At 36.7% G+C, this 25,586-nt stretch overlaps 1 protein-coding gene across 2 annotated transcripts in view; it reads left to right on the plus strand.

Moving 5' to 3' along the window:
* Positions 1 to 25,586, plus strand: part of ERCC6 (ERCC excision repair 6, chromatin remodeling factor) — a 51,036-nt gene that overhangs the window by 18,951 nt on the left and 6,499 nt on the right. For both annotated transcript variants that reach the window (XM_055720337.1, XM_055720336.1), the window contains 10 exons: positions 3,879 to 4,037; positions 8,762 to 8,897; positions 15,624 to 15,794; positions 16,250 to 16,426; positions 17,741 to 17,857; positions 20,424 to 20,519; positions 22,361 to 22,579; positions 23,342 to 23,452; positions 23,875 to 23,994; positions 25,040 to 25,134. In XM_055720337.1, the coding sequence (XP_055576312.1) occupies positions 3,879 to 4,037; positions 8,762 to 8,897; positions 15,624 to 15,794; positions 16,250 to 16,426; positions 17,741 to 17,857; positions 20,424 to 20,519; positions 22,361 to 22,579; positions 23,342 to 23,452; positions 23,875 to 23,994; positions 25,040 to 25,134 (1,401 nt within the window). The remainder of the gene's footprint in view (positions 1 to 3,878; positions 4,038 to 8,761; positions 8,898 to 15,623; positions 15,795 to 16,249; positions 16,427 to 17,740; positions 17,858 to 20,423; positions 20,520 to 22,360; positions 22,580 to 23,341; positions 23,453 to 23,874; positions 23,995 to 25,039; positions 25,135 to 25,586) is intronic.

A 25,586-nucleotide genomic window follows, 5' to 3' on the forward strand; every position in this document is an offset into this window, starting at 1 on the left:
CTCTTGCTGTAACTTTTACTTCAGTGAATGATGCCTTAACTTTTACTTCATTTGTTTCTGTAGGATTATTTCTTTAAAAGAAAGGATCAAACCTCAAAGAAACTAATTTGTTATAAGCAAAAAATGCAGTTACATGAAAATACAGATGATAACAGCCTGAAGTCAATAATGTGAATACAAATTAACTGAACTTCGAATTGAGAAGCACTCGTCTATTTTTATAAATGCTTTTTTTTATTATTAAGAGCTTGCTTTTAATTCAGGTGTGGAGTGGTAGAATAACTATTTGGAAGTATAAGGTGTTGGCAAGTTTTGGTAAGTGAAAACAAGTGTAAGTGTTTCTGTGATTGGGTTGAGTGAGTGAAATTTTCTGCCAGTAAAAAATATAGACTTTAACTCGGGGGTCCTCAAACTATGGCCTGCGGGCGGGATACGGCCCCCCAGGGTCCTCAGTCCGACCCCCGGTATTTACAGAACCCCCACCCCCCGCCGGGGGTTGAGGGGGGGAAACCAAACAGCCGCAGATGGCTGCCTGCCACTTCATCCGCGCGCCAGCCCCCTGGTTAAAAAGTTTGAGGACCCCTGCTTTAACTTTTTCTTTAATTACTCCAAGTAACTGCCCATAATTCATACCATAAAATAGTCTTGAATATTTTGCCCTGTAAAGTTTTAAAATACAGAGAATGTGTTCTTAATGCCTTTAGTATATAGGAAACACTCCACAACTCATTCTTTAGTTATTTAATGCTGGATTACAGGTTTGGATATGACTGCTTTCTGTTTCAGTCTTTTTGAGACCATGGTGCCCAGTGACACTTTCAAGTTCATCTCAAAAAGCTGTTTACAAAAGGTAGTCCAAACAAGCTAGCAGCTGACAAGTTACCTTCCTCCATAATTTCTCCCATAACTTTCATGCATAATAGGCTTGAATTCAGTTTTGCTGGCAACATTTGCACATCAGGAAAAACATCCTCTCTTTCAAAAGCTAACTCTCCAAAAGCTTAAAATTAGTGTAGTAGAAAGCCCTGCTTTATAATGGGCATGCGTGATATCCCTTCCAACAGGACCACTTAGTCTTAACCTCAAAGAAATTATTACTGTTGTCCTGCAGTTCCTCAGAAGGAAAGCACTAGTTCTGAAATGGAATTGAATTAATGACTTGGTTGCCAGGACCATACACAGCCAATATGTGGTCTCCAGTTGTTTACACAAAGGTACTGCAGGAGTAATCCTGAGAACGGATGTGTGGTCTGAGCAGCACAAAGGGAATTGAAATAAAGCAGACAACTAAAAATTAATCTTAGCTATATCAGCCTCACTAATGAAGGGTATCCCTGCAAGCATGAGTCAGTTGGCAAAACTTCTTAAGTGGTTAGAAAGATCAATTCAGTTGAATGATTCGTCTGACTCGTAACTTAATTGCTGAAATCTCCAATGTAGGAAGGCCCATAGTCATTAGGTATTAAACTTGGAGTTCTGAGCAAGTTTAGTACAAAGCATCGAAGTATATTGACCCAAGGAGGTGTATAGCAGTATACTGTAAGTGATCTTCCCGCATAGTTGAACGTAATTCCAAAGAAGTTAGCTTACGCTAGAAACAGTAGACCCTTAAGTTTGTTCTCTGGTAAGCCTGTTAATGTGGATGATTAGTTTCTTCCCTATATACTTGTCTGCTTTGAGGGACATTCAGCAAGAATACCATTGGTGCTGCTGTAGAACAAAACCAAACATAGCGAGCAAGACTGACTTACAAACATTGCCTTAACTGTCTGTGCTTAGCCTGAGAGAATGCTGTCTGTATGAACAAGAAACCAGGTTTCTTCAGTATTTGCTTTCAGTGCATGATTTGCCAGATACGTTTAAATACTTTTTTTTTTTTCTCAGCAACAACGCAGCTAAACTCTGCTAGTTACTATGGTGAATTTTGAGGGATGCATCACAGCATGATTGCTCCCTCATGTGAAATACAGTCCAAACATAACTATTTTGAAAGACCTGGCAACATCTTTATTTTCCTTCTATGATATTTTTAGACTGAAACAAAAATTGGTGCAATGAAAGCGTAAGATTAAAGAGAATTTATTACTTCTCCATATAACCGTAAAACATTAGGGAGGGGGATTTTTTTTTCTTTTGCGTAGTTGCTATTATTGCATGTTTATATGATTATTCAAAGAAGGTACTGCATCTTTTCCATTTTTAGGTAACCTTGGAGCAGAATTTTTCACAAACTTAATTCTCTAAAGTGGAACTTACTCAGGAGAAGGGGGAGAGCAAGGAAGATGCTTATAAATGTGGCTACAGTGATTACATCACTGGGTGTAATCCTGAGAAATAATAGAACGTAATATCAGGAATTTCTTGAATGGTTGTCTTCTGAAGAGACATGTTGGACATTAGTCTGGGGGAGCAGCTTCTGACTGGAATTTGGGTTCTCTCCAGTTCTCTAATTTCTCCCAGAAAATGCTTTGTCTTGATAAAATATAGTAATGGTAGCATCTTAACCTGATTATAGCTAATCCTGTAAGCCATTTCATAGTTGTTTTTAGGTTCCTGCATTTTTAAGCTGAATTAATTTCTAATAAAAGGGTTTTTTAAGTTTGCCTTGGTATGATGCATTTGAGACACCAGCAGATAGTATGACGTCTGAACCATTAGGTGTGTTCTTTGATCATCTTTTTCTAACTGCTCAAGCCATTTGTTTGTCCCTGTTTAGCACTCTCTAAATCCATACAGAACTCACCATAAATTCATTTTTAATAGTACTTTGTAGACACTAGTGTCATTGTAGTCCTAAATATTATTTGTTCAGAGAATGAAACAGAATTTTGAAATGTACATGGCAGTGCCCTAAAATGAAAAATCCCTGTTAACAACAACAACAACAAAAAGTGTTTTGCCTCTTTGCTGTGCTCTGCACTCCAGGAATGCATGCCATCAAGAAAATGAAATAGGTAACCTTGTTCTTCCTCTTAAGTTACAAGATGTAGAAGTGCTGAAATGTGTATTTTATGTTTTTAATTGTAATTTAAATATACTGTTTCTTCATTTCTTTCTGTTCTGTTTTGAGTTTAACCCACACACATGATGTGTTATTGCTGCTGGTCTCTCTGTTTCATACATGTCCTAAAGGGATTCTCAGTCCAGCATCTTATCTCCACCTTTTTAGCTTGCCATGGTAAATCCTGCTTTCCAGTCTGCTTCTTTTAGTTGGAATGTATTTTGCATTGTTGCCTATATAGTTTCCAGTGAATGACTGTGAGTAGAAACTGCTCTGATACTCTCACATAGTAAGGCTCTGCCGCATCCCATTCACTGGAATGGTTTCTATTGTTTTGCCTTGCAAAACATTTTGCCTTGTTGGCTTTTTCTTCTTTGAAAGAGACTAAATGTTATTAAATGAATTTATGTAAAAAGAAAGCATGCTTTGGCAGGTATGATCAGTTTTCACAGTGGAGTGTGAAGTCTGTACCTGTTGTAAGTCAAGCTTTTCCTTCAGTTCAGGGTATATATTCCAAATGATATAGTTTACTAGACCCTTACATGTCATCTTTTTTCTGAAAAAATAATGCTTTGTTAGAGTAGCTTTCCAAGTTGCTTTTAACACTTAAAATATACATGAAATAAAATACCCTCTAATTATCATGACTATCAGTTTAATTAGAAATGTTTTAGTGTTGCATAAAGAATGACAGTCACATGTAATGTCTGAGTGCATCAAAAATGTATGACCTAGTAAATACAGCACTCATGTAAAACACACATCCAGCATGTTACTGTAACTAGTATAAGAACCTGACCAAATGATTAATTCATGAGTACTTTCTGTTATGCTCTGTATTATCAAACATTTGCCATCTTCTTTTTCGTTGTTTTAGGTACCAGCAGACAGGTGTTAGGTGGCTCTGGGAATTGCACTGCCAGCAGGCAGGAGGAATTCTGGGAGATGAGATGGGATTGGGCAAGACCATCCAGATAATTGCCTTCTTGGCAGGTCTGAGCTACAGCAAGATGAGGACTCGTGGTTCAAATTACAGGCAAGTGCTCCTCTGCAGACTGTCAGTCTGTGGAGCTCAATGAATATTTCATCAGATGTATTGCTAGTGGAGGAGGGTCCTGTGAATTATTAATGACATTTCAATTACAATATTCCTTTAATTCTTTTAGTGGGGGACATCAAAGGAAAAATTTTACGAGACAATGGAGCTGTAGGGCAGGAAAAATTAAACATGTAACACTTTTAATGAATTCCAGGCATTGATGCTTCATTTTGCAGATGAGCCGCTCTAGATATTTTGGGTCAATACAGTGTCTAAGGTTAGCTTCCACAAATGGATTGTTTACAAACTCAATTACATTAATATCAATAGTTTACACAATATGGAATTTTAAATTAGATATAATACCTTTAGTTCCATTTATTAAATTTTACATCAAAATATTTGTTCTGGCAAGCAACCAGGTAAATGCTTTACAGGAAGTAGCAAGCTGATTTTCAGTGAAAATTAGAGTTTCTGATAGTCAGGGAGTTATCCATGCCAAAAAAAATAGTGAGAATGGTAACTTGTACAGAAGAATTTCCAGCTGCTTTTTTTAATTGTTATTTTTGTTTTTCAAAACTATGCTAGAATGACTGGCCTTTCTTACAGGATAGTTTATGTTTTGTTGTTACTTTTTGTTTTTCAAAACTATGCTAGAATGACTGGCCTTTCTTACAGGATAGTTTATGTTTTGTTGTTACTTTTTGTTTTTCAAAACTATGCTAGAATGACTGGCCTTTCTTACAGGATAGTTTATGTTTTGTTGTTACTTTTTGTTTTTCAAAACTATGCTAGAATGACTGGCCTTTCTTACAGGATAGTTTATGTTTTGTTGTTACTGAGCAATGCTTTAAAATTCTTTTTTCACAGGTGAAATTACGGGAAAAGATACTTGTTGGTGTCCTTGGATTTACAAATGCATGCATGAATAATCCTTGATTTTTCTAGTTCTGTTGGCCTGTTTACCTGATACAAATTGCTACATGCAATTAAGCAAATATCATAGTACTATACTAAACAAAAAAACTAACTTGATATAGAGGCATATTTAAATTATGTTCAGCATGTAGATGAGCTGTAAAATAATGCTTTAAAGAGAAAATATTACTGTCTTTTCTTCAGTTGCTTCCTACTGTAGCTTTTATATAAAAAAACCCCTCCAGATCCTCCATCACTCGGGCTGGCTGATTTACTTTGACTATGGCTGCCTGATTTAAGGATGCTACTGTACGGATTATTTTGTGTAGGGTTGGAGAACCACTGAGTTGATGGAAATCCTTCAGGAACATTTCTTGACACTGTTAAACAGTTGCAGCTTAAGTCCTAAGATACTGCAGTGACACTACAACAAAACTTTGAAAAGGCCAAAATATAATGGCAAACTTAAGTTGCAGTGTTCTTTCTGCATGTAAGATAATGTGTTCAGCTTCATTGTTTGGCTGGTGCAGTCATTAAGTCCATCACGATAGTAATTCCACAGCTGGAGACAAGGTTTAATTTTTTGGTGAAATTGCTGGTGAAATTAGTCAGATTTTACTCGTGTGCTTTAAGGCAGAAGGTCCAAACTAGCTTGCTTAGTTGAGCATTTTCCCCATCTGCACTCTGACCTAGGAAGCAGTAACTCTGGCTAGCTAGCTTCTGTCTGACAGTCATGTAGTCAAGTAAGCAGAAGACTTTCTGGTCAGTCTGGCTGAGAAGCAGGGATTGAGTGGACATAGCTGTGTTGTCAGCATGTTTAAATGTCTTCCAGCCTAGCTCGTATCTCATTACCTTGATGTGTAGGTGGAGCTAGCATACTACTGTATGATTCTGGCACTGCAGGCTTTTCCAGCTTCAGCTGCTCTTCTGTAAAATGAAGGTAATACTGTCATCCCTGTGCAGAATTGGAAAGGTTGTTATATTTGGAGGCACTTGAGTATAGAGACAATAGGGTCACTTTTGTTGATATTCAAAATATTCAGCTGTATTTTCTGCCAGTGAAATTTTCTGCACAAATATTCTTCAAAATAAGGTGAATAGAAAATTCCTTTTGTAAACTGCTTCTGATTTCAGTACTACTCGGATTTTGAAGGCGCCTGAAAGCTAGCTGGAGTAAGGAAGTACTTGTTTCATGGAGTATAACTATTACAAAAATTAAAATGTCTCACTTTTAGCAGTTACTGAGCCATACATGTGGGGAAAGCCAGATGTCATATCCAGAAGTGTTGCAGCTACGGTGGTGTAATATAAGGGAAGTAAGGTTTGTTATAAATCTGTTCTTGGAACCTGATGAAGGACTTGGGAGGTCCACAAGTTTGCTTGGTTCCAAATACATTATTTTAGCAAAGTTATTGCCTTTCACTACTTTATTGCATTTGAGAGATCAGATGAGAAACTCTGCTATACAACATTTATACACTGATTATTTACTCATCTGTGTTCTTCAGGATACTGAGATATAATCATACACATTACACATTAAGGCTTAGTCTCTACTATGAGTGGCAGAGACATTAATTTCCGTAGTGTTTATATAAATTAAAATCCATTGCCCCAGAAAACTTGTATTGTTCTTGCTGCCCTGTACTTTTATTTTCACTAGGATTTAGTTATCATTTCAGTTTCATTTTGAAGGCATGATTAGCCAGTGCTTGGCAGTAGAGTTGGTTATAATGCAACATGTTTTCCTCTGATATTTTTTTTAGTACTCAAAAATACTAAATATAATGTGAATAGAGCTTCCTTTTTCTTACTACTAAGTTGTAGGAATAGATCTTATTTGCAATTCTAATCATATCCAATTAAATAAGGACGAATAATGGATATTGCTGTGAAATTGAATTTTATAAACCAGAAGCAACAGAAAAAAAAGATATTTGAGTATATTGATCATATGTGATATTGACCATAAGCTTAATAGCTTATGATAGTATGATGCAACTGTGAAAAAGAGACAGAATATGTCATGACGTATATTTGGGATAGGAACAGGGCGGCATTATCATTCTGGTAGAAGACACTAGCAAGACTTTGGTTTGGAATGTTGTTAGTGTCACCTTTGTTCAAGGAAGACAAATATAAATTGGATGGGCAGCAGAGCAAATCTGTTGCAGCAATTGGGAGAATCAAGGATGCCTCCAAAGTGTAGCAAGCAGAAGTGCATGGTTTGTTTAGTTTTGTCAAACAGCATAGACTGGAAGTTAGATGGCTCATATAAATAAATAAAAGCTCTCAAGAGAAGAATAAAATGTTGGCTAGTGGAAAGTGGTTGGAGCCAGACTAGACACTATAGGAGTTTCACAACAGAGCAGAGGGGGTGTGGATTTTTTCTGAAAATTGATCAAAGGAAGTGTGAACTCTCTGTTTAAGCTGAAGGAAGGGAAAAATCCAGGTAAACCCAGGATGTGAGCTTGTTTGATACAGACCAGGGGAATAAAGAGAAGTAATTTGTTACTACCCCTGAAGAATTGAGGATCTAATACGTTCTGGGAAAGTTGGCTTTTTTGCTGTAGATATTAAGAGCAGTAGCAGTGGTTGTTTGGATTCATAACATAGTTGAAGTTATTGCATCTCCAACTCCTAACTACCCCATGGATTGCTGGGAGGTTTTTAATTAGACTATATGAGGTTGTTATATAATACTTTTTCCTAATAAAAGAGATAAGAAACATCCAGGTTGTTATTCTGCATATGTATAAGCTTTTAATAAAAAATATTATTTCTTAATGTCAGCAGTTTCTGAAGGCATTAACAGGGGTTTTTTTAAAGCAAGGTATTGCTGGTGTCTGGGAAATCCTTCTTTATTGCTGTATGCTTGTGATCTTGAATGTATACTGTGATCTTTTAAATTGTTTATGTATTACCACTTGAATAGTACGGAGTCAGCCAGACACAGATCAGTATGTGGTAACTGTAGCTATTGCTTCTGTTTGCAAACTCATTTTGTTCTGTTTTTTAAAGAGCAAATGAATTTGAAAAAACACTACCAGTAACCACTACTTAATGTATCGCCTATATGACTGTTGTTATTTGTTTGTCATAGTAATATTTCTTGTTTGGCTGTTGTGCAAGTAATTTTTCGCTTCTTAACCTTAAGAGTAGCTCTGAACTTAATATACAGAAAGACTTTGTTTCAAACATTCTCAGTAATTCTCAGAAACAATCATATGATTATGAATAAGAAACTTACGAGACAGTTTAAGCCCAGCTCAGACCTCAGCTTCCATGGATGATATATTCTGCTGCTTTAGAGTCCTTGTCTTATCTGTAAATTATGGTGATAATAGTACAGTACATTACCAACATGAAGTAGAACACCTGTGTGTAAGTCCATTTGTGAGACTCCAGCTACATATTCTTTTTAATAGAAGTAATAAAATAGTTGTTTGTTAATGATTTCATCTCTCTTATAGAAACAGCAGTCACCTAAACCTGATTTGTATTACCACAGGAGGAAGTTCCCTTATGCCTTATTGTTTGGAGCTTTTCTATTTCTGTGTTTTATCTTGATAGATGCATCCATTAACTGTTCAGTGGATAGGTTCTTACAGCAGTACCCCTTTCATTTTCCTTTAAAAAACACTCGAAGAAAACCAAAGTGCCAATTAATTTCCATAGCTCTCATATTCCACTTGAACTATAAAGTGTGTCATTTTAATATGTGTGTATTTTAATGAGTCACTTAATAAAGGGTATTTATTTCATGTTAAAGTTTGGGTTTTTTTCTTGAATACTTTATATAGGTATCAGGGATTGGGTCCAACAATAATTGTTTGTCCAGCTACTGTGATGCATCAGTGGGTAAAAGAATTCCATACGTGGTGGCCTCCATTTAGAGTCGCTGTTCTCCATGAAACTGGCTCGTATACCAACAAAAAGGTAATGATTGACATCCATTTTGTAATTCCAGAAGCTTCTCTTTTTTTTTTTTCCTTTTGTGCTAGCCAAAAAAAAAAAAAAAAATCCTCTGCCTGAACGTTTCTGTGCAAGCTTGTGCTCTTTCTCTGATGGTTTTTGAAGAACAAAAGTTCACTGTCTTGTATAGATTTGTTAGGAAACTGGACAAAAAAGAGATTACATGGAGTACATTTGTATTATGATATAGACTAGCGTTACCTGACCAAGTTACACATAGTAACAGGTCTCTTGCTCTGATACTGGTGAATTCTTTCCTTGCACTTCCATGCATCAGTATGTCATTGAACTAATATTTAATATGTTTTGCTTGCACAGGCGATTTCTCTTAGTTGATTGGTGTGTCAGATGATATCACCTAGTCTCATTTTCTTTAATGAGTGTTACTTTGTTGGTTTTCTTTCTTTCAAGCAGTGCCTTTTCTGTCTTTTAATTTTCTTGGCCAGTCTCTTAATATGCATGTTCTTATTCCATTTCTTAAGTTGATAAGCCTGACTTGTCTGAAGTTTCAGGCCTTGGATTGGAAAACTTAAATTTTTGTTTTCCCTTGGCCTCATCTTTCAGATACTTAAATGGATTTTTCAGGATTCAGCAAAGCATTTTTAAATTTCTCTTTAAATATTTATTGAATTTCTTGTAATAACATTAAAATGATATGGTACTTAATTGCACTTGATTAAACGTATTCTGAGGTAATTGATGCAGTTACAGTACATGGCAAAAAAGCAACAGCACGTTCTAATGTGCTAATAGTTTCCTGTTGTTCAATCAACTCGGTATGTTTTTAAACCATAAAAGTCTTGTTGACCTCAATAACATGCTCACGTGTCTTCCTAAATTAAATGATGTGTGCTTATTTTGGGGTATTTGTTAATGAATGCACTTGACAGACTGGCTTAAATTTTTCCATCTGCAGGAATAGTCAGGTTTTCAGGACTTTGCCTTCTCGTTGTCCTTCCACAAATGCCTACTCAATAACTTAAAATTCAAGGAATGTGGATGCCATATGATCACTTTAGATAGGTTCAGTTCTCTAATTCTACCCTAATGCCTCATCTTCTGAGAGATGCAGCAGTAAGCTTTAAACAGTTGTCACTGGTGATGTAGTCTTCACTTCATGCATGTTTTTTCCTAGATGCCTCTTAATCAGAGAAGAGAAAGCCTATGACTGAAGTAAACAAAACAAAAGACTTAACAACCAAACTTTCCCTTTCTAGTTGTTCTTATGCCTGCAAGAAAAAGTTTACTTCTAAGTTGTTAGCATAAATAACACGTGTATACTCTCCTAGTATATGGATCCTGCCTAGAATTTCTTTTTGATATATATTCTTTCTATGAATATGTTTAGTGCTGATCTGATCTCATGGCAGTTCCATCTTCTGATAACCTATGGCATTACAGGAGACTAATTTTGCATATGTTAGCTTTATAATACTCATCGAGGGACCATTCTGCCTTTATGCTTATTTAAGGTTAGGAAATTAAAATTATGGTTAGACTACATAAGAACATACATTTGATCTTTGATAGATATTAATTTTATATGGCCAAAACTCAAGTCACTGTGCACCTGTAGTCCCGGTGTTGCACAGACCTGTTTGGAATTAAACTGAGAATTCCAGGATTCACCTGTTCTGTTTAGTATATCATGGTTTATCACAAAGTAAATGAGAAGAGTTTTGTGCTGGACAGCTAGCTTGCCAGGAGAGACAGGACTGGGGAACTGAACATCGTTACCTGCTTTTGAGTGAGAAAGGTCACTTCAGGTTCTAGATTAACAGGTTATAATGGTCTGGACTGGTGGAAGAACTGTCCCCCAAACTAATGGGACACCAGACAGTGAAGATCTTAATGGATTTTGAGGGATGCATTATCCTACAGTAGCTGGCCAGCAGGCTGTTTGTGGTAAAACACAGTATTGCATCCTGTTCTGTACAGGCCTGTGAAAGAACAAAGGATCTCTAAGGAACAGATAAAGACTGATCTTAAAACTATTGAGGGAGAAGTCTGGAGGAAAAAGAGTTAAGCAATGACAGGTGTCCATAAGGCAAGGCAGTGCTTTGTAGCAGAGACAACAGATGAAGTTTCATTTGATAAAAATTAAGTTGATCTTTTAGGTTAGATGATCTGTGTAATTATTACCGTGACATTGTCAGAAATCCTGAAATATTAGCAAACATTAAATCTTTCACTGCTGGTGAAATTACATGCTTTTATGAATAGGTATTTTCTGTTGCAGCTTCTAAGGTACCAAAGCATCAATGCAAGATCCTGTCTCCCAGTTCCTTTAGACTTACGAACAAAAGTATTTGCTTGGTGGTGAAGAGTGGGGAAGACATCTGTTCGATTACTTTATCATAAATTGATACTAGGCAATACCTTGTGCATCTTTTTGGTTAATGACACTTCAGTATTACAAAAGGACTTCTGAGCAATGTGGTGACTGAAAGGCTCACCAGTTATTACATTGGCGTATCCTCTCTTGCCAGTCCATTTTCATTTTCTTTGCAAGCAACTTTAGGATTTTCCCAATAATAGAATGAAATAACAGCCTGAATTGTGAGCACCAGATTTGCTGCAAATCTGGTCAGCCTGTTTCAGACAGGTCATTGAGACATCCTGCTTAGATATCTCTGCTGCTATAGTATTGTGTAGGTTTTTAGCGTATGTGATGCTTGGAAAGAGAGACTACTTCATTCTTGTGCTAAAATAACAATGGCAGACAATTTTGGCATAAAGGGAGAGAAGTCTAAACTTCCAGTTTCCCCTTTGAAATAGACTAGTAGTTTAAAGTTCTTCAGCTAGCCACAAGGGAAGGCAGATTGGTATTTTAAATGATGGAAGGAAGACACAATAGCAAGTTGGATAGGTTTCCAAGACTTCAAAGCTAGTTTAAAGCATTTTAATGAAATGCAAAACTTAGTTTCTTTAATTATTATTTGTGATCGCAGAAGATCATTGGTTCTCCTATAATAATAAATGTGCTTAAGTTGGAAGCAGTAGGAAGAACCAGATTTAAGTAATAGTCTTCCCCTATTAAGTCAGCTTTCAGTTTAGTATTTGTGGCTAAATATGTCCTGTGGTGCTGTCTTATGCTACTAACCTCCTGCTATGGTTTACACTCAAATCTGGTGTAGCTTAAAGTGACTTGTAAATATCAGGTGCTCTGAGATCTCTAAGGATAAGAGAAAATGAAGTAGTAAATCTAATGTCATGTATTACAAATACTGTTTTATTTATGGCATAGAACAGAAGATAAGGGGAAGAAAGGTCTAAATATAGGAAAAAAAACTTTCTGTACAAAGAGCTTGTCCTGTTTCAAAACTTCTGATGGCACATGAGCATTTGTAAATCATCTAAGAGGCAACTAAAATATCTCATACAGAAGGAGGCTGAATTTTTTAAGATCAAGGCTGAACTTCTAATTTCTTGATTTTTAGAACAGGTATCACTGAGCTTAGCAATTCTTTCTGGTGGTATTTACATACCATTTGTAATGCTGTAACTTTACATTGCCTTATTCTGGTCAAATGCTGGACACACAATGCAGCCCTCAAAAGCAGTTGTCAGTTCATGATGCTTGCACATGTGGAACCATCTATTTGAAGGTGACTTTGCACGCTGAAGATTTTAGACCTTCCACCCTCACAGTAGAGTACTCAATCTACATGTAAAGAAAATAAGATTCAGAGGTTACAGTTATTGGTATGACTGCCTATGGAAGCTCTGTTTAAACCTATGTATTTCTGAGTTAAGGACCAAACTCAGATAAACTTAGTATCATGCCAGAAGAAGTAGCATTCTTGTTAAATATGTAGTAAGTGCTTTAGCTCTCTTTATTGCAACTTTTACATTATTAAACATTGTAATGTGTTCTTTTGAAGCCTTTTCATGGTGCCATTTAGATTGTTGGGGGCAGGGAAATAATGAAGAGCTTTTGTAGGTTGAATTTATGGATCTCTGGGCTTAATCATTGCTTAAGAGATAGTGATAAGCCTGAATCAAAAATGCATTCTTCAGCAGAAGTGATACACATTTGTGTAAGTCACTAGATACTCTGTAAGTTCACGCTTGCGTTAAAGGTATCTGAATGTTTAGAGAATTTTGTAGTTATCACTGCTCTAGTTCTTTCAGTTCAGTCTTAACACACACACATTTCTGTTTAAGAAAATGACCATTTTTAATACCTAATATTATAGGAGAGTTCAGGTCCTTTTAAATATTTTTTAGAAGACTACTTTTTGCAAAAAAAATATAAACCTTATTTCTGTAAGCATCAGTCAAAAAAATTGTCCTGTTTTTGTAACTTCATAAACAAACTTGTAGCTACAGTGAGGTACCAACAGGAAAAAAAAATAATTTGCTTAGAGGTGTGTCCTTAAGAATATATCATAAATGTTTTAGCCTTAAGAAGTGGTGCTTGCCAAAAAACTTATAGCCTTTGTAACATCATATGTGTCCCAGTGAAGACAAGGCAACACAACCAACTTACCACTCTAAGTTAGGAGAAAATACTGTCCGTGAATTGTAAAGGCCTCAAATACTGTGGTGAACAGAACTACAAGATCAGAATTACTCAGTCTACTTGCATGTTCCTGTATTCATTAGCATCCTTTAAAGGCCAGAGTTCAGAATTTCAAAGCTGGTAACTGTTGTGTAATCTTTTGGCATTAGTAGGATTTGTCTCTCTTAAGCTGATAGGATCTTTTTTTTTTTTGTTGGTTTGGTTTTGGGGTTTTTTTAGTTCAATAGTGCATGCCCTGAAATAATTCCCTGAAGTGTATTTCCTGGGGCGGTGGTAGGGTAGGGGAATAAATGTGCCTGAACCTAACCAAACAGGAATTAATGTATTAAAGAATATATGATAAAATAACATAAATTCAGAAATACCACAACCTTAAAACAGTGTGTATCCAATATTAGATCTCTTATCATATTTTCAAATATTTACAATTATTCCAAGAGCTGCAGCTAATGCAAAGACAACCTCCAAGAAAGTACCCAACGCAGTAAAATGAGAGTTAATAAGTGTTGTATGTGAGCTGATAAAATTGTGGTGGTGTATTTCTTCATTGTCAGCACAAATCCTTGTTTATTAAAAATTTAGCTTGAAGGAAACTTTAATTAATTACAGGTTCAGTAAATCCTGAGTAGGATTCTGCTGTGGTATGTTTACAGTGAATGGCCTTCATGTGCCTGTGTTTCACTTCTGTTCTCTCTGCTACCTGACAATGTGATTTATGGCTGTTGTTTTCTACTAGTCCACTGTTTGCCCTCTAGGAGGGATTGGTCTCTTGAGCCTCCATAATAACAGCAGCACTTTCACAAAACATCTTTTAATGACAACAGTGTAGCATTCTGTAAGTCAGGCTAATTGCAGACATACCCTATTAATTGCAAAAACTCGGAGAGGTTACATATTTTACAAGCTTTTAATTTGAAATCGCCCGAGATGATTTGTCTTAAGTGTTTGGGTAGAGATGACTACAATACTCTATGATAGGCCATTGCTGAGACTCTAGGACATGATTGCAAACTATGGGCAGTGTAAGTGTACCAGGTAAAATTAAGCTTTGGGTGTCCACCCCTGCCTAGAAAATGTACCCTGTCTGTAACATAAATTGTTCTAAAGATTACATATTTTCTGGAGAATAGTAATGTCAACATTAAATAATGTGTCATGGTTTTTTCAGGAGAGGATAATCAGAAAGTAGAAATTCTTGAACAATTAAATGCAGAAGAGCTTTTTGGATCTTGCAGTATGTCTGAGCAAGAAATTTTACAGGAAGAGATCATGGACTTTTAACACCATCTGAGTCTTTGAGATGGATATTTCCCCTTCTTTTTTGTTGGGTTTGTTTTCTTTTCTTTCAGGCACTTCCAGTAATAAGGGGTTTGTCTTTCCTTTAGCAAATTCTCTGGTGGCTCTACTTTTTTTTTTTTTTTTTTTCTTTTACATTGGGTATGCATGTTTCATCCAGAATTGCCAGCCCTCCCATCATCTCCTGTTTTAAGTCTTCTAGATTTATATGTGGGGGATAAATATAAGAAAGATGAGTCTTGAATACTGTCAGTGCTGTGGAGTGTTACATCGACTGTCCCTGCCCTACATCATTTACAACTATAAAGGCTAGTAAAACTTGGGGAAAGGATATAGCTTACAAAAGAAAAACAAAATTTGAAGATTTTAAATATATTAATCCTATTAATGAGAAATGTTGAACAGAATTTAGGATTAACCAAATAGATTCTTGTGATTGTTTTTCAGTTTTTCACTTGTTTAATTTTCTTCTAACATTCTAGATCTTGCATGCAGTACACAAAGCTAGGTTTGTGAGGTGAATATAGAAGAACTTGAAGAAACCAGTTATTTTAATCAAATTTGTTTGTTCTTTCAGAGATTGCCTTTAAAAAGAAAGAAAGAAAAACAACACCCCACACACAAAAACACTGTTTCCTTCTGGTTGATTTCTGATCTGTTATAACTCAGTAGTCAAGTGCTTCATTCTTTTACAGATGAGCTAAGAATCGTATAATTAAAATCTTGCCTATACTTTTTTTTTTTTGCAAAGTAAATTATGTATGTGCTTTTTCAAAACTTTCTGTATATATTGGACTGCAAACCTGTAGTTCAGTAGGTCTGAGTTTTCTGTCTCACTATTACTGACAATGTGCACTTTTTGCTTTTAGGTGAAACTAATTCATGAAATTGCTTCATGCCATGGAATTTTAATTACATCTTATTCATACATTCGACTGATGCGGGATAACATTCACAGCTATGACTGGCATTATGTGATTCTGGATGAGGGTCACAAAATCCGAAATCCAAACGCTGCAGTTACACTTGTATGCAAGCAGGTACTTTATAAAAAATAAATGAAAGACTTTAAGCGCTCTGGGGGGAGGTTCCATAATCTAATAGCCTGTATTTATCATAAAGATACACGTTTGACCATTCATAAAGAATAAAAGCATAAATCAGAATGGTCTGTATTTGACTTTTAATTTACTTAACATATTTGAGTTTACATCAGTAAAGTTACAGAAGTATGATAGAGAAAAAAAATCAGACAATTTAAATTGTCTAGTAATTTACTGTCAGGGATAAATTGTGTCAGATTGCTGGTATTCATTTTCTGCTAACAGTTCATGGACAATATATTGTAGAAGGCTGTTTATTTCAGGAATATGAGGCCACATATTTTAAACTGAAAATTAGTTGATGGTGATACTGAATATCCTGTGAGACAGGAGGGAGGTTAAACCATGAACCATGAAAATAACTTTCTTTTTGTTTTGTTTTTAATTAATAGTTCCGCACACCCCATCGAATTATCTTGTCTGGCTCCCCTATGCAAAATAACCTAAAGGAGCTTTGGTCCCTCTTTGACTTTATATTCCCAGGGAAACTGGGAACACTACCTGTATTCATGGAGCAATTTTCTGTTCCGATAACCATGGGAGGATATGCCAATGCCTCTCCTGTCCAGGTAAACGCATCAAAAATATCACCTTGCTTGAAGGAAACTGTTAGGTTGTTTTTAAACTCACTTTTAAATACACATACTACTGGATGTTATAACTAACTCAAAAGAGAGTGGCACATGTGTTTTACTGCTCTGTGTGTATGAAAAGAACTGCTCAACTAAATGAGACCATTTCATTTATACAGGGATATAGCTTATACAAGGTTTTCTTGTCAAAAGCCCTGAAGTTTAAATCATTAGAAGTATTTTATATAAAGATAAAGCAAATTGGGGTGGGAGGTGACTGATCTTGTATTTCGATGTATTTAAGTAGAACTTTGCTGTTTGATATCAAGCGTTGGCAAATTATGCAACAGAGAGCTGAAATAGGTATTGGAAGTCTGAAAGTAAATAAACTACTTAATTTTGAAAGCACAAATTCTTTGGAAAATTATTTTGAATAAGTATTTCTATTAGTCTTTGTCGTTGTGGTTGTCAGTATTTATGCCTTTAAACATTTTTTTAATTAGCTGGTAAATAAATTATCTGCATAATAATCTGCAGACTAAGTTTCATATAAATGCTAATAAACTTGTATTCTTTTAAATATTCTTTGTAATGTTTTGCACACATAATTTCTAAAGTTTTATTTTCTTTTCAAGTACTTCTCTTGTCTAAAGCTTCCTAATTTACTAAATTGGACATCCAATTTGTTTTTTACATATCAATAATTTATTATATTCTTTGTTTTACTTTAAGAGAAATGAAGGTATTTTTAGCCATTATGTACAGTTAATACCCATCTCACACATCCATTACCCATTATAGAACCATATGCTCCATTTAAGGCCAGAGTGACCTTTAGTTTCTGTGATCATGGGGATTTTCTTGTACTGATTTTTTTTTTTTTTAATAGTCTCAAGCGAGCACTAATCTTCACTTATTGTCTAGTAACCACCATTGCTGCAGGCTTCTTTGTTGATCTTCAGTATATGTATTAGCAATTTTTCATGAGGATTTTGGTTCTGTGCAAGTTTATACTCAATTCTTGGATTGGTTTCTAGAAGACATTTCATTTCTGGTCTCTTTTAAAGTCCACTAAATTAGGAAAGATAAATTAGTGGCATCTGAGGAACGCTTACTTATTCAATGTGATTGTTACTAACATGAATTTTATTGCAGTTCATGTTGTGTTGAATATGTAGCTGTACATCCACATAAATCATAAACAATCTCATTTTATTAGGATTTTCCTATTACTAATTATGGAATTTTGCTTGTTGATAAAATTAATATCAAGAACCAAAACACAACTTTTGCTTTTTCTTCATTTTTCAGGTTAAAACTGCATACAAATGTGCCTGTGTGTTACGGGACACCATAAACCCCTACTTGCTGCGAAGAATGAAAGCTGATGTAAAAATGAGCCTTTCACTTCCAGATAAAAATGAACAGGTTTGCTTATCTTTAGTATTAGATCTGAGCCCTCTCCCTCCACAAAATCTGGTCTTTCATGGACATTTGGAAATAATTTGTGCTAACAGCAGATTAAATACTGTTTAAACTAAAGATGTAGAGCTTTCAAATTGCATGTGCTTTTCACCTGTGTTCTAAGTATTAAATGGTCATAGTTTTGCAGAGTCTGTACAAGTACACTCATCCAAAACACAAAGTATACATGAAGTGTAGTCAGGTCTGCTTAACACTGTCCTAGGTCACAGGTGCATACAAATGAGTTGTCTGTGGCGGGTTTCCTGTGCTGTATCTCTTGGACACTTTAATGTGTTTCCTGCTGTTAAAAGGCTAATTTGGGCAGCAAATAGTAAAGAAATACTTGATGGCAGTTGTTCATGTTGCAGGCTAGCTGGCCTGCACATTCTAATAAATTTCCAAAATATTAGCCTTTGATCTAAAAATTATTTGCTCTACAAAGAGGTGGGATATTATTTAGGAAGCATGTTGATTCAAAGTAGAGGAGATTGATTCTAAGACAATTTCAGTTGTTTAAAAAATATTTTCATAGAATGGTTTGTGTTGGATATGACCTTAAAGATCACCTAGGTCCAACCCCGATGCCATGGGCAGGGGCACCTTCCACTAGACCAGGTTGCTCAAAGCTACATCCCACCTGGCCTTAAACACTTCCAGGGATGGCACATCCACAGCTTCTCTGGGCAACCTGTGCCAGTGTCTCACCACCCTCACAGTAAAGAATTTATTTATAATATCTAATGTAAATCTTTCCTCTTTCAGTTTAAAGCCATTCCCCCTTGTCCTGTCGCTCCATGCCCTTGTAAAAAGTCCCTCTTCAGTTTCCTGTACCCCCCCTTTAGGTGCCAGAAGGCTGCAATAAGGTCTCCATGGAGACTCCTCCAGGCTGAAAAACTCCAACTCTCTCAGCCTGTCTTCGTAGGAGGGCATCTCCAGCCCTCTGATCATTTCCGTGGCCCTCCTCTGGACCCAGTCCAACAGATCCATGTTGCAGGCCCTAGAGCTGAACGCAGTACTCTGGGAGGTGTCTCACGAGAGCAGAACAGAAGAGCAGAATCACCTCCTTCAACCTACTGGTCATTCTTTTGGGTACGGTTGGCTTTCTGGGCTGCAAGCACACATTGCTAGACCATCATGAGCTTTTCTTCAACCAGCTCCCCTAAGTCCTTATCCTCAGGGCTGCTCTCAATCCATTCTCCACCCGACCTGTATTTGTGCTTGAGATTGCCCCGACCCATGTGCAGGACCCTGGCCTTGGCCTTGTTGAACTTCATGAGGTTTGCATGGTCCCACCTCTCATGCCTGCCAAGGTCTCTCTGGATGGCATCCCTTCCCTTCAGCATGTCAGCCACACCACACAGCTTGATGTTGTTGGCAGACTTGCTGAGGGTGTGCTCAATCCCAGTGTCCATGTCACCAGCAAAGGTGTCAAATAGCAATGGTCCCAATACCGACCCCTGAGGAACACTACTTATCACTGGTCTCCACTTGGTCATCGGGCTGTTGACTGCAACTCTTTGAGTGTGACCATCCAGCCAATTCCTTATCCAGTGAGTAGTCTGTCTGTCAAATCCATGTCTCTCCAGTTTAGAGACAAGGATTTTGTGCAGGACAGTTTCAGACGCTTTGCATAAGTCTAGGTAGATGACAGACTTCCTACAAATACTCACTTGTAGGAATGATTAGATTCTTCTGCCATTCGGGTTTCAGTGCTTCAGGTTTTCTTGTCCTCTCTTCAATGTTTTCTTTCCTGTCTTCTCCCTCTAAAAGAGAAGTAGACATGCTAGTCTGTAAGACAGTGCTGAAAAGTACATTATAAATGAGTAGGCCATACTCAGTTTCTGCTGTGCAGTCTAATGATCTCTTTTTAGTAAAATTTTGAATTTCTATATACTTTTTAGAGTCTGGGATACTTGCTCTAAAGAGTGCGATCATAAACAGATTAAATAAATTTGATTTTTGTTCTTACAGTCATAGGACACTACATAAACTTGACTTAGCATAGTTGGGTGCCTTGCAGAATGTGAGGAAGTGATTTTGTTCCATTTTAGCCCATCATACCATCTGAAAAATCATTATATGCTCACACTGAAAGTCTGATGACAGAACAGATTACATGTGCTAACCTTCCCATGAGGTAGTAAGAACTTGCTACTTGTGAGGGATATGAAAGACACAATGGGAAGTATTTCCTGTAAACATAGCTTTGAGAGAATGCTGACATTGCATAGTTGCATCATTAAAACTGGAAAATGGCAGAGTTTCCAAAATGAAAGCAATTTGAGGGGAAAAAATAACAACTGGGAAAGGGCACAGAAAAACTCAGGAAACCCATCCTACATGATTATATTCATTCTCTAAAAACTCTTCAGGTTTTTTTAATTCTAACAATTTCTGCCCTGTATCTTTTCAGCATTTTAGTGTGTCAGACATCTTTAAAACTTCATTGTAGCACATTGTAAAACTTCAAAATTCACTCTATTTGGCGTTTCAGGTTGGGCTTGAGTGGTTAATTTGTTTGTTTTGGTAGGTCCTCTTCTGCCGTTTGACCGATGAGCAGCGTCAAGTCTATCAAAATTTCATCAACTCTAAAGAAGTTTACCAGATTCTCAATGGAGACATGCAGGTTGGCATTAATTAAGGTTAATGACAGGTAGTTTGGTGGATAAAGTCATGGAGTGACCTTTGCGTTCTTGTAGCTGCATTCTGAGCAGAAAGGGAAGCACACACACTCAGCTCAGTTCTGCTTTTGTGGATGTCTGCTCTTTTTTTTCTCAGAAATGTTTCATGGAATATGTAGTTAGTGATTCATATGTAGCGGCATGACCAGATAAAAATAGGAATGGAACGGGCTTTGCAACATGTTTGTGATCTTGGGAGCAAATTACGGATCTTGGGAGCCAAAAATGTGGATGACCTGCTGTAGGTAACTTTATGCATGCTTTTAACCAATTGGAAAAAGTGAAGCAAAGGAAGAATAATTTCTCCTGAGACTACAGTTCAGGTATGATAACTTCATGTTGCAACAGCTGATGATTTCACAGAGTCTTAACATACAGCAGAGCAAATAGCAAGCATATTTATTAATGTCTTGCTGGTCACTTCAACATCTTTTGCCTCCAGCCTCACAACCTAAGTGTTGAAATTGCTGTGGCTGGGATGACAGTGGTAACTGAAATACAGTTTCAAATGCCTGTTGTTGCCTGTGTAAAAAGCCTGCTATTCCCTGTGACTCCTACATTGCACGTGTTTGGTCCATTTGACTTTTGTATGCATGCAGTGGACGTTTTTCACTCCCCTTTTTAGCGCCAGGATACAGATCTATTGTTTATAAGAGGAAAAGTAATATGTCTTAGTTATTATAAGTGATCTACCACATTTCCTTGTCTTGTGAACTGTGAAATCCCTTCTCCCCTCACCCTCAATGGCTCCAGCTAGTTGTATGATCAGTACAGCCATGTATATAGCAAAGTGGATGTTGACCTTATCACTGTTTTGACTTTTTTATTTTTCTGTATCTCACGAAGGTATACTGGCCGAGTTTTTTCAATTGTCTGTCCCTTTTAATTATCTCGATGAAAGTCATTTTAAGTAGCTTGATCTTCAAGAGAGGGCTTGTACAAGCCTATCTGCAGGAACTTCTACAAGATGTTACAGAATGGGCTATCATGTTTGCTAGAGTTTTGAAAGTTTTGAATGGTAAATGTGAGTGCTTTTATTAGATGTTTTGCGATGACAGCAGTGAATCCCAGCTGAAAAACAAAAACCCCATTGTACAAACAAACCGTAAATTATGTGTATGTTCATCCAACTTGTAGTGATAGAAGATTGAGGGATTTGCTGCTTCAAGCTAGTTCATTTTTATGAGTGCCTATTATATCAGAAGAATAAATAACACTTGTAATATTATTGAATGAATAACTGAACAGAACCCTTCAAATGTGGCATCAAAAGTGGCAATTTTCAGCTTCATATATTTTTCAAATATGTTTACTCCATCTGTTCTTTGTTACCATGCATTCTGATAGGTATACTTGCTGTCCTCAAGGTCTGGCTTAAGTTACCTGCTAACATGGTGGGGATTCGCAGGAAGGACACGGTAATTTCAAGTAACAAGCTTGGTGTAATTTTTCCTTTTGGGTAGGAAAAATTTGACTTTGAGTTACAGCTAGGGACTGCTTTTGCTAATGTGGAAATCGTTGTAGAATTCTCTTAACATCATCACCAGAATAGGCTCACAAGAACATAAAATTTCATTGACTTTCTCTTGTACTAATTTTTCTGAAAACTTCCCGTGAAACGAATACTGGTGTCCATTGGCTTCTCTAAATAGCAAATCACTATTAAAACCAGACTTCTTGATGATGACTGTATTAATCCACTGCTGATTATATGGGTTGTGGTTGAGAAAAATAGATACAAGTATTTGTCAAGAAAATAAAAGTATTTTTCTCCTGTATTCTTTAGATTTTCACAGGACTAGTAGCTTTGAGAAAGATTTGCAACCACCCTGACCTCTTCTCTGGTGGTCCTTGCATTTGTAAGGGTGTACAAGATACTGAAGAGGAGGAAGCAGATCAATTTGGATATTGGAAACGTTCTGGAAAAATGATAGTGGTAGAATCCTTGCTGAAAATATGGCACAAGCAAGGTCACAGAGTATTGTTTTTCACTCAGTCAAGACAGGTAAGATGATCAGATTGTTTTTAATTTTAGTTGCTACTAAAACTACAAAAGTGCCTTTGTGTGTCCCAACAACACTTGTAATTAGAGCCACCTTTTGTAGTGTCATTCTCAGAAAATTAACATCTTTTGGAAAAAAAAATCCAAAATGACTACTGTCTTTGGAATAATTGGAGACCAGTTCCAAAGCTCAGTAAGAACGATAGTGTTGTGGCGCTGTCCAAATTCAATATGATGCATCAAAGTTTATATCAGTTGTACCCATGTTAATACCAGGCTGAAGCAGTGGTGATGTATTCATTGTCCCTGCTGTGTGGTTTCAGGATAGAATTAGTAGTCAGTGTGCTTGCTGTGTTTAGTGCATGTGCACATCTAATCCTCAGAATTGCGTGCTTTGGGCCAGTAGCACGGACAGTGATCTTCGTTTGTTTTCCCTATGTATTCACCATTTTATCTTGCTTCTGTGGATTCCTTTCATATGCTGCAGCATTTACCCAGTTCATTGTCTTGAGACCATGGCTCTGGGCTTCTCAAACCAAGCAGAAACATTCCACTCATGTTCAGCAGTGAAAGAACTACTTTCTTCTTTTCCTCCAATTACATAAGTTAATGAATTTTCTGCTCATTTAAGATTCAGTTGGTTTTGGTTGTTACCTTGTTTGTTTGATTGGCACTGCAGTCAGTACCAGAAATTCTTATGACTTGATCAGACAGTTGCTCAGTCTTTTATGTCTGGATTTCATTAATTTTTTTCCATCACAACAGATGCTGCAGATACTTGAAATCTTTGTGAGAAGCAGAAACTATTCCTACCTCAGGATGGATGGCACCACAACGATAGCTTCCAGACAGCCCCTTATAACAAGATATAATGAGGTGAGATGTTGCATCCCACACACTAATGCCTATTAGTGAGTATGGTTCATTCCTCTTTGGGCTGTTTTTAAATAGACTACTTCAGGTTTGAGACACAAGACTGGGGAGGTCAGTCAAATGAACCCACTTTCTTTGTGAGAGGGTGGTGAAAAAGTCATCGCTCATTTCACACCGAAGTTGGGTTTTCTGCTAAGAAAAATGCCGTTGAAAAGAGGGAAAATAGAAATTTTATTGGACAACAGTAAATGGGATTTAGATCAAACTACTTTTATTTGTCAGAAGAGAGGCAAACAAGGAAATACGTTGCTTCTCTTGGCTTGCTTTGCACCTTTGCAAATAATGCTGATAATTTTTGTTTCCTGAATTCTTTTATCTTGTACTTTGTTAATTCTTGCTTTAGTAAAGTCTCTCTTGTGTTATAGGACAAATCCATATTTATTTTTCTTCTAACGACTCGTGTTGGTGGCATTGGAGTTAACTTGACTGGTGCTGACCGGGTTATTATTTATGATCCAGACTGGAATCCCAGTACAGACACACAGGTGAGTTTGGCTCATTGCATTCCATTTACCAGCTAAGTTGAAATAAAACTGAAGACAGAATGACATTTATCTCCTCAAATAGTATTAAAGCACTATGTTGTTCTTCCCTAAGTTGCTGCTCCCAGCAATGGTCGCTTAGGGTGCAGTTCACATTATGATTACTCTTGTGGCAAAACCAATTTAAGTGGTTCCCACCACATCCTCTTTATGCTGTTATACCTTACCACTTCAATATTGTCAATTCATATATTCTGTTTAGAGTGCAGCCAAACAAACAGTTGAAACTGCCTGGGTTTTTTAAATAAATAAACAAACTAGATGTTTCTGAAGAGAGAGTACAGCTGTGCCAGCTTCTTGATTAAGCATGGCTGTTCATGGTGGCAGTGCTGGTTAAGAAAAGGAGAACAAGCGTTGCTTAAATTGGCTTTGTCTCTAAATAATGATATGTCACTACGCCCTTAGAAGCTGTTAAGCCAATACCTTAAAGAAGTTGTTCTGTATCTGATGGTGTGATGCAACTGTGGTTTATCAGATCTCTTAACAGTATATGAGGCTTACATGTTTGAGAGGAAAGAACTATTTTTTATGGAAATCCTACATAGCTCTGACATCTGCAACTGTGTAGTCTGACCAAGAGTGGTTCATTTTAGCGATCGGTTCAAGATGTTTGTAGGAAAGCTTTCAGCTGAGAAAAAGAAAAGTTCAATGTAAATATGTATATTAAAGCTCTATTGTGAAATAATAAGTATATGAAGTACATATCCTACATACGAGTTCTAATTTTAATATAATCTATTTTCTGAAATTTTTTTGCATAGATGTCTTGTACAATTAGAGACTTGGCTTTTTACATATGTAAGCTTTCTAAATTGTTTTCCTCTTCTCCCAAGTTAATTGTCCTAATGCTGTAGAAATACCACAGCTATGTGACTTCTTGAACTGTTTCTTAAATGTCCAAACTAGGTATGAAGAAGTGGTATCAATAGCTCTCTGTCAAACACATGTCTGATGCTAATATCTGGTAACCAAACCTTTTGTGTTCCAGGCTAGGGAACGTGCTTGGAGAATAGGCCAAAAGAAACAGGTGACTGTGTATAGGCTTCTCACTGCAGGTACTATTGAAGAGAAGATATACCACAGGTCAGTCAGAACAATTTCTTGGATACAGCTGTATGCTCAAGAAAATGCTTATAGTGAATCTGAGGTGGTGTAACTCTGGCATTCCTGTGCATGTGCACCCATGGCTTCTAACCTCCAACCCTGGTCATGATGGGCATGGAAAACTCTTTACAATATCTGCTGAGAAATGGTCCTTCCTCTAATATTAGACTCCCAGCTGCAAGGCTGTGCTGCTGCCTCCTCAATCTGTTCCAGCAGCTGTGTCCAGCCCATCCAGAATTCACTGGAAATAAGAGAGTATAAGGCATAGACAGGAAAAAATGAGCCCCTTACTCAGAACATGAGACTCAGCAAGTCTGCAAATTGAAATCAACAAGTTCTTTATCCTGTCCTTAGGATATATAAAGATGAATGTGGTACGTACATCCATTTACTACTCTGTACACCCAATTTGATTTTATTCCAAAGTAAGA

This window comes from Falco cherrug, chromosome 9 (assembly GCF_023634085.1).
Source record: "Falco cherrug isolate bFalChe1 chromosome 9, bFalChe1.pri, whole genome shotgun sequence".
In the NCBI taxonomy this organism is placed as follows: Eukaryota; Metazoa; Chordata; class Aves; order Falconiformes; family Falconidae; genus Falco; species Falco cherrug.